At 33.1% G+C, this 10,175-nt stretch overlaps 2 protein-coding genes across 2 annotated transcripts in view; one reads left to right on the top strand and one right to left on the bottom strand.

The window, feature by feature from the left end:
- Window positions 1–4,847: 4,847 nt before the first annotated feature.
- Window positions 4,848–5,428, bottom strand: LOC119836013 (DNA polymerase epsilon subunit 3). The gene has a single exon (XM_038361177.1). It carries the CDS (start codon window positions 5,299–5,301, stop codon window positions 4,942–4,944), a length of 360 nt encoding a protein of 119 aa, XP_038217105.1. The 5' UTR covers window positions 5,302–5,428; the 3' UTR covers window positions 4,848–4,941.
- Window positions 5,429–5,809: 381 nt separating this feature from the next.
- The window catches only part of LOC119835984, a 50,471-nt gene continuing 46,105 nt past the window's right edge, over window positions 5,810–10,175 (top strand). The window contains exon 1 of the mRNA XM_038361124.1: window positions 5,810–6,057. The gene's annotated coding sequence lies outside the window, so the exon portion shown is untranslated. The remainder of the gene's footprint in view (window positions 6,058–10,175) is intronic.

Raw genomic sequence — 10,175 nt, 5'->3', positions numbered from 1 at the left:
TTTTTAATTTCTATACATACAGACTTTATTATATGGGTCTTTGATTTTATCGACGAGCAATATTGAATGACGTTTAGTTTCTTGTATATCTGCGACAGTGTTGCGATAGATTTTTGGTCTAGATATAAACTGTAATAGTCTTTCCAGTGTCGTAAATGCACCATAATCTCAAGATAAGGGCTGGTAAGTTCTCGCTGCGTGCCAAGTGCTGGATTCCAATTTATTATATAATGTTTAAAATAACTAGTGTAGTTTGGAAGCTCGCACAGGGCGCAAAGGATAGAAAAATCTATTTACGGCACTGGTTCTTTTTTTATTATAATGTTCAAATTATGTTGAAATAGCGTTTCCTTCTATTGAAGATTAAAGCAATAAATTAAACATTATTCAATTAACATTGCAATACTTAGCGTTCGCTTAAGTTTTTCGACGCAATAAAACTGTGAATTGAATTGTTAAAGCAAAATTTGATGCGTCTCAGATGCGCGTTTGATTCCCGTCGGATGCACAAATTATATCGATGTTTTTTAAGACGATTACTTTGGATTGTATTGTTTTAAATGTCGATTGTATCATCATAGCACTGCCCTTTCCATTCCATGGATTATGAAGCAATAATATAGAAAATTAGTTTTCTCTCGATGAATTTAATAAGTGTTGCCCGTAGACGTCATGTATAGTTAAAAAAATAAATAACATAATATATCGCCTGATAAATAGCTAGTTAAACATTGTATGATAACCCAATTAACATAAATATATATATAAACAGTGTGCATACAAAATCGTTTTAAATAAACGATTTATCGAATTAATAGCGTGTCGCTATAAAATTATCACGTGAAATAACGTAACGGTTATAACTGTTATTTTTGCATAACGTTACTGTGATTTTAAATTAGATACACATGCAATGGATGGCATTTTAAAATATTTATTAATACATGTGATTAATCATTTAACGCTAACAACAAGTGTATGGAAAAGACAACATTATCGTTATATTATAAATATAGTTTATAGTAACGGAGAAATTATAAATGTTCGCTTATTTTGTAAATATATAAAATTCCAATTAGATATAGTCAATTGTATTATAGACGTAGTTTAGTTATTGTATTTAATTTGTTTATTGATATAACCTCATGTGAGCGCTTGCTCGAAAATGGACTGTTAATTTATTTATGTGTCGTGTCTATTTTTTAATTTGCATGTACTTTCGGCTTTTTTGTCGTAGGATGAATATAACATGACAATTATACAACATAATGTTTTTTTTAATTCTCATATTCTAGCACAAACAAATTTCAAATATGTTTTTTAATTTGGTTTTCTCAAGAACCGTTATTTACCAACAAAACCAATAACGTAACGTAATAATATAACGTTATTTGTAACTGTTTCGTAACGATACGTTCATTTTAAAGCTTAAAATATTCTTAAATATTAATAATAATTTATTTTATTCATCCTACGACAAAGTGAGATGTTGTGAGATTATCACTGTGGTTATATTCTACACAGCACTATAGATCGAATGTTTTTTTCTGCAAAAACACCACAGATCATAAAGTTAAATAAATATGGTCTCGATTTTTCTGTTCAAACGAAACAATGTAATGCTTTAAACCAGTTAATTTACACCTGTAATAAACTTTTAATTTTCACTTTTTGGTTTTTCATTTTTCACTTTACTGCACTCTTAAGTCTTGCTTTCGAAACTCATGCTTAGTTATTCAGTTTTTTATTTTTGGAATCATCATAATTTTATGCTACCTATATCGCATTTTTTGTTATTTTTTTTTTTGCTGAATTTATCGTTGAAATTTTTTAACGATCTCAATATGTTTAAAACATATTTTAATTACTTTTCTGCTCAGTAAAATATTTATATGTAATGTCTATTCAATACACATTTTATAATTGCAAAAGTAATATTATTCTTACAATGCTTGCCATTAATTTACATTAGGTTTTTTGTGTATTTGTAGCACTTTAATTTCATAGACTAAGCATAGAGTATAGATGCATAGTGTTATAGTACCTAGACTGGTGCTAATTTTTCTTTCAAGATGTTTACTTGTCAACTATTTAAATGTTTGCAATCAAGTTTGAATTCTTTCTAAGCTTCCCACTTCCGAAATTGCCAAAATTCACTTATGGCAAGTGGACTGAATATTGGCTGTATTAAAATAAATCCCTGATATCGATAATTAGGTATAGTTTTTTCGATTTAAAAGTTTTAATAGTCGTAGGTTTCGAAATTATTAGATCTAAGACAATGAACACCAATCTTTATTAAGAGTACAATAGTGACTTTTATAAATTTCTGTAGGTTTAAAAAATATTAGTGTAAGGCGTGAAAAACGTTGAAATTAATAAAATATTTTTAAACTTCTTTAGTATATAGTGCGGCATTAGACATTGCATACAATGCATGACAAAGTAATGAAATAATTGGGCTTATAAATGGCAAAGTAATTAAGGATACTGGTCTGTCAGTAAAACGTAAATACTTGAATGGGCTGCGCCAAATTTAAGCTAAACGTCAATATTTTTAAATCTTGGACAATGGAGCGGTATTGTGTATAAAAGAAAACTCTACAAGTCTAGTTAATGTGTATTCCCACAACTTTCTTTTTCCATGATGATGATCGAACAAGGATAGAATCCTGATAGCCAGCTAAACTAATACAATTTTATTTATTTTAAAGGTAGTCAATTGTACCGCAACAGTTCTTATTTATTAGTATACAGCACACAAAATTACCTGAATTCTGGTAACACCTAAAGATTTTTGAAAGTCAATGACAGTTGTTTCACATTTCGTCCCGTTCCGTCTTCAATGCAACTTCAATAACTGAGTATCCCCACCTAAAACATAATATATGGCGCCTATCATAAAAAATATCGCGATTCTGGCATCATCTAAAGCTTTTCCCAGCGTTGTATGTATTGTATTGTATTTCCGATGTATTTGCTATTTATATGATAATGAGAGGTCAAATGTTGTCGGCAGAGAGCTTGCTATTATATCACCTATTATTCAATCTAGCGAGATACTTCTCGTGTCACTACTGTTTCTTTACAAAAAAAAAAAATAGTATTCAGACGATACATTTGAGAAATTACAATTTAATAAGTATATTAGAAGATAAAAAATAAAATTCCTTATTAGCATGTAAGTTACCTTTACTGACAGATTCAGTTAAAACATTTAAATATTCAAAGCTGGTACAAAGTAAGGACAATTTGCGTTAGTATAGTGGATTTCGAAGTTTCCAAATACAATTTATATATAATAAAACGATATATTTATTTTCGTTATGAAAGTAATTGAAATTTGACTTATGTACATAATGTTTAGATGTAGAATAAGCAGAAAGATTAAATATTAATATCCAAGATTATATTGAAATTTTATTCCAGACAAATAAAAGTATTAAACTATATATATTGTTTTATTTTTTACCTTTTACCTAGAATCATCCCTGACTGTGTAAATGGAGAGGCGTCTCTAGGGAGCGTATTTAGGGAGGATAAATTGATTATTTCATTTAAGGCGCTTTAGTTCGGGTGTCAAAAAATTTCAGAGGTTCAAGGATGTTTGAAATGACTTGCTGATGGGAAGAGCAATAATTTTAGCATCAAAATGAACTGTATGTATAGATACTAAATATTAGGTTTATCGGATACACTTTGGAGAGTGCGCTGCGGAATTACACAGCCTAATTCCGCCATCCCCTTTTTCCATCGATCGTCGAGGCGCACAGACTCTAGGCACCGCTATTTGGTGGACGTTTCATGTACCCGGACGAAGCGGTTCGATTCCACATTCTTTATTCGAACCGCAAGGGATTGGAACATGCTTCCTGTGTCTGTGTTCCCCGACGAGTACAATCTGGAGGTCTTCAAGAGAAGAGTGAACAAGTACCTTCTAGGGAAGCGCGCTCCATCTTAGACCACATCTCAGCTTACCATCAGGCGAGATCGTGGTCAAGGGCTTCCCCATCATGAAGTAAAAAAAAAAAAAAAAAAAATTAGGTGGACATTTTTTTATATAGCTCAATCCATATTAAAAATTGCTAAAGATATTTTAGTAATCCAGTAATACACACAATTTTGATCACAAGTCAACCTTGACATAGATGGTACAATCAACATATCCTACTAATCCCACTAACATTATAAATGCGAAAGTATGTAAGGACTTGTGTGTGTGTTTGTTGCTCTTTTACACAAAAACTACTGTTTGCAATGAAATCAGGTATGTAGACAGCTGGACAATTGAAATTTATGAACAAGATACACTTGGTTGTGTATGCATATGTGCTGCTAAAGTATCTTACAGCCTTATTAAAACAAAAACAACTGAACATTTACCAAGATTTTGTCCTTATTAACATGCAGAAACAAAAATGCATATAGATTTATATGCTTATATGCATGTCCAACAAACACAGCTAAGCAGCATATGATAATTAATTACTACTACTTAAGAAGTATACAAAAGCAAGTTTAATATATTTGTTATTACAACTTATTTCCAATATATGGATATAGAGAATAAGTCTCACCTACCAATAAAAAAGAGAAAGAAACTGAAGATTATATACTAATTGGCCTGGCAATCGTTGTTCTGATTTACTCATATCTTTAAGAGGTATAAAAAATGGATGTGGGCCAATTCTCAGATATACCCAATATGCACATAAAATTTCATAACAATTGGTCCAGCTGTTTCAGAGGAATTTGGTTACTAAAATAGTGACACGGGCATTTTATATAAAAGATTACACAGACAATGATTTAGACTATAGAGACAAGTTTAAGTAAAACGAAACAGATGATAAACAAAATATTTACCATGTTTAACTTACATAGAACAATTCATCACAATATCACAAAGGTACACAGATTTAAAACTAAAAAGATCGATATTCATTCATCTTCTTCAACCATTTCTACATCTTCTTCGTCCTTTTTCTTACCAGCGGCTGATTTTTTGGCTGAAGCCGTGATTTTGTATTGTTCTAAGGCATCTCTTAAGGGCTCCATGAATCTATCAAATTCTATATCAGCCATAGCTTCTAATACATCCTGGCCGGTTAAAGCTTTCCTTTTGTGGTTCTTAACAATATTAGTTGCCGCAGAAGTAACGTATAGTACAAAAACAGACGCAGCTTTAGCCAAACCTGTTCGCGCCTCTTTTGATATAGAAACTCCTTCGGGCAAGGCCTCTTTAACGATTCGTGTAACCACAGTGAGCGGTAAATTTAGATCTTCGAGTTTTTCTGCCATAATTGCGAATAAGCTATCATTTAATACAATATATCGAGAAAAAGTAAAAGAACACAATGCTGAAATACAAAATGCCGCGCTAAGTTGGTTTATGCATTGACAATTATTTGACGTTTGACTGATGACAGCGGACAAGCATGTGAGTTGATTTTTTTTTTATATTCGACAAAAAAAACTGTTAACTGTCACAAACATAAAATACATGCAACTAAGCATGCAACACAAACGTGATAAGGTATATGTGAACTACTTAGGATTTTTAAGTAAGTCTTGTTAGTATTTATAATTGATATCAAATGGAAACACTACGAAAACTTTAATTTCAAACAAATATAACGCATTGTGTAGACGAGGTATCGTACGAACAATATCCTTATCCACCATTGATACAAGTCCACCGCGTCGCCATTGTGTAGTACCTATAATACTTAATACATTACTATTCTGTGGGTATTGCGGCAACGTAGCAACACTGGAAATTGGAATTGTCGCGGGTCAGCGGTCGCCATATTGAATTTTATCAGTGCGGTGTTTCATTTCATAAGGGGAAGTCGTTTCTTCGTGCTCGCTTATTGATTTCTTCGTTATTAATGTGTTATTCTAGTGTTTGTATTGAAAACATGCCGAATATAACACGGGAATAAATTCGTTTCGTATTTATGTGCTTTCCTCTGAGTGTACTCTTAAAAACATTCAATAAACAACCATAATATTGATTATTGACTGTCCAACCTGTGTTTATATTTCCAAAGGAAGGTAAATAATGTTTTTTTATTTAACTTTATACAATTATGCTTATCAAGTAAACGATAAGGTTAAATTATATATTAGTAAACATATAAAACAATGCAGTGTTAATCGTGGAACCTCGTTAAACGAAATATGGAAATTTGATTAGCTATGTTAAGTGTCTTCCAATGCATTAAATGTATGCGCATAATATAATATGGACTCTGTGTTTAAGAATCGACTAAACTTGATCAATAGAGTGTAAAGATGCGAATAACATTAGCATTCCTTTACGCTTCTACACATTGACTTGTCTAATCTGAATATTAATTTTCTCCTAATTAATTCAGAAAGTTTTGCGAAATATTGTTTCTTATTTGAATCTTGTTAGGCTAAAATGCTTGGCTATGTCAGTTGTTTATTATTTACGATAGGTATACATTTATTGTATTTTTGTATTAATTCAATGTATTGGAACATTAACAAAATTTATTATATTATATTTATATTGTAAAAGATTGTATATTAAAACTACATTTTGCCGAATAGAAGCACTTTCTTGGAAATTATAAAATATATTATAAGATAAGCACGTTAGGGGCACCCTTAGCCTGGAGGCCACGTAAGACTTATCTACGTATCTATTTAAAATAACTTTTTATATTATTCTTGTAATATTTAAGCGATAAAGAAAGAATTAAAGAAAACATGTAATTTTTCTACTACCACACGAGGAATGTTCCACATCAATTGAATTAAATGTTAATTAAGTGATGGAATAATTTTTCAATTGTCGCCGGGCGGTGAAAAGCTAGGTCAATGGGTTAAAAGGCCGCTAAGGAATGGATTCGATGGTCGATCGATTTTCAAGTTTATTATACACTAGACGCTCGCCCAGGCTTTGTCTGGATATCAAGATTCCTATTTTATCCCAAGGAAGCATTTAATCGTGATAAAAAGTACCCTTTCATCCAAGTTAGCTCATACCCTGTCTGTATACCAAATTTTATCAAAATCTACAGTAGTTTCAGCGTGATTGCCGGACAAACATCCAAACAAACGAACTTTCACATTTATAATATTAGTAGTATTAACGATCGGCCACAGCTTTGTGCGTGGAACATACTATACAGCCTAAAGCACTGACGCATCTCGTATCTAACAGTGAAACAATTTCTAGAATTGTCGTTTTTGAGCAGAGCGCGTTCAATCAAACAAACTCTTCCGCGTGTGCGCGCGTGCATACAAACGCTTGTAGTCATTGCATCTTTGCATTAAAATATTTGCATTTAAAATATTTGTATTTAAACTGACAGCCTTGATGTACATAAAATAGGTGTTGTAAGACAGTGTATAAATAGTAATACACATTTAATGTGAGCAATTGTATGTTTGTTGACGCATAGCTGTAAAACTATAAGTCGGACTGGAATGATTATGTTCAGTTGTGTAGAGTATGCTGATACATTGGGATCAGTGTAATTTAGAGCTTATGTTATTGTCTTGAATGAAATTTGGTTAACAATTGATTCAAGCCACTTGTTACGTAAATCTGTGTTTTCTTACCCAACCGTGACTTAACCCCCATCTTAAATTGTTTTCACCGACTTCAAATATAGGAGGAGGTTTTTATTTGACTATAATGGTAAAATACATTGACCGATTTGTCGAAAATACGCAAGGCGCCCTTGCCAAAGGTCGAAATACTTACGTCATGTTATTAATTATTGTCCCTTCACTCCAGCATCCATTCTCGTAGCAACTGTAGCTTTTTTATAATAATCCCTCGTCCCGGCTTCGCCTGTAGTCTATGTTGCTCGATTAATGTGTCACTTCGAATGATAAAGGAATTTTTCAAAAGAGAAATCACTGTTTCCGGGTTAAATCTTACCAAACTAACGAACACATTCAAATTATTTTTTAACACGCTTTAATCAGCTTCACCTGTATATTATGTATAAACGACTATATAGACCCAATTTTGACCCACTTTAAACGGACAGATTAAATTCTAACTTTGTATACTTATTATATATAACAATTTTATGAGTATAACTTACTCTCTGCGCCCCGCGATTTCACCCGCGTAAATCCATATACCGTAGGAATATCGGGATAAAAAGTAGCCTTTATGTTATTCCAGTTGTCCAGTTGTCTAAGTACCAAATTTCATTGCAATCGGTCAGTAGTTTTTGCGTGCAAGAGCAACAAACACACACACCCTTCCTCACAAACTTTCGCATTTATAATATTAGTAGGACAGGATTATGTTTTTGTCTGTATCTGAGATATTTTAGTTGATTCTTTTATTAAAACGTTTTAAACGACCGGCTCCTTGGTACAGTGGTTAACGGGTGTACGTAGAAAAGAGGGGTCCTGAGTTCACTTCTAACTAGAGACACAAAAGAAGAGTCTAAGTCTGGCCGGATACAGAAGGCTGATCACCTACTTGTCCGTAAAGAAAATCAATCAGTGAAACAGATTTACACCGTCTGCCCCATACCCCACTAAGGGACCAACCAACTCTATCTCTTTGACTTTAGTTTACAATACTACAAAGTCCATAAAAATATGTAACACATGAGTGAATAAACATTTTTTCCCGATATTGCTACGGAATACAGACTTACGCGGGTAAAACCACGGTGCGCAGTTAGTAATCCTACTATCCTACTAATATTAATTAATTGCGAAAGTTTGTAAGGATGTGTGTGTGTTTGTTGCTCTTTCACGCAAAAACTACTGAACCGATTGCAATGAAATTTGGTGCGTAGACAGTTGGACAGCTGGAATAACACCTAGGCAATTTTTTATCCCGATATTCCAATGGGATACGGACTTACGCGGATGAAACCGCGCGGCTCAACTAGTAACGTATAAAGTTCGTATTTTATATAATAGATGTCTATCCTATATAATTATGTGACCTTGTAAGACTCGTTTAGTCATATATTTTAATATTACATATTATGGAGTAAGTGACCGTCAATGTCCAGTGGTTAGGACAAATATATTGAACTAGACGCTGGTCCCGGCTCCGCCTGGATATCAAGATACCTATTTTATCCCCAGGAACCATTTAATCGGGATTAAAAGTAACCTGTCTCACAAATTTCAACAAAATCCGTTCAGTAGTTTCCGCGTGATTGACGGCCAAAGATCCAAACAAACAAACTTTCACATTTATAATGTTAGTTTGATGTGTGTCTAGCTTCTTGCCCGCGGCTTCGACCGAGCAGTCAAAATATTGAATAATAAATTTATAATGTAGTTCATAGGTGTGTCTGTAAACGCTTTGTTACCAACTGTCTTTGCAAATGTACAAGTTAGTTAGTTTCTTGTTCTGTCGCCAGGTGCGCTTTTTCTTTTTGTTGTAATGTATGCCAGGGATTAAATTAAACACTTTGTAATAAGAATTCTACCATTTTAATTGAAAATATTGCCAAATCCCAATACAAAAGTATTAGATAGACAGCCCCGGTATTTTTCCCACACGGTACCCGTTTCGGAGGGATATTCGCCATAAAATCAATCCTATGTAATTTTTCTGGTTTTCAACTATATCTGTATAGAATTTCATCCAAATCGGTCTGGTAGTACCTAAGCTTAGCGCATTCAAACAAACAAACAAACTCTTCGATTTATATATTGGTATAGACAGTTTATAGATTAAAGAACATGGCTTGTAAAGAGTCTCTTAAAGAGTATGAATCAACTTTATATTTTAATCTCATCATCATTATCATCATCATCATCAGCCCACTTATGTTCCGACTGCAAAGACACAAGCATCCTATGAGGATTCATTATCATGGACAAAGTCCACCACGCTGGCCAAGTGCGGGTTGGCAGATGTCACATGCCGTCGAATTTTAGATTTTAGGACATGCCGGTTACCTCACGATGTTTTCCTTTACCGTTTTAAGTTTATGCATTACTAAAACTATAAATGTGTCACTGAGTAGCCTCCTTCGTTTTTAAGAACGTTCGGTTAAAAATATGTACCTACCTACACTTCTCAAATAGGATAGGATCAAATGGAGGCTCTTATTGTCGGAGGCCAAGACTCACTTTGGGTCACTGCGCCACTATAGGCAGGCAGACACTTCTCAAAAGAATGATGTGAACAAACATATACATTTTAT

The sequence above is a fragment of the Zerene cesonia genome, chromosome 22 (genome assembly GCF_012273895.1).
Source record: "Zerene cesonia ecotype Mississippi chromosome 22, Zerene_cesonia_1.1, whole genome shotgun sequence".
NCBI lineage: Eukaryota > Metazoa > Arthropoda > Insecta > Lepidoptera > Pieridae > Zerene > Zerene cesonia.
This window is presented reverse-complemented; position numbering and strand designations above follow the sequence as displayed.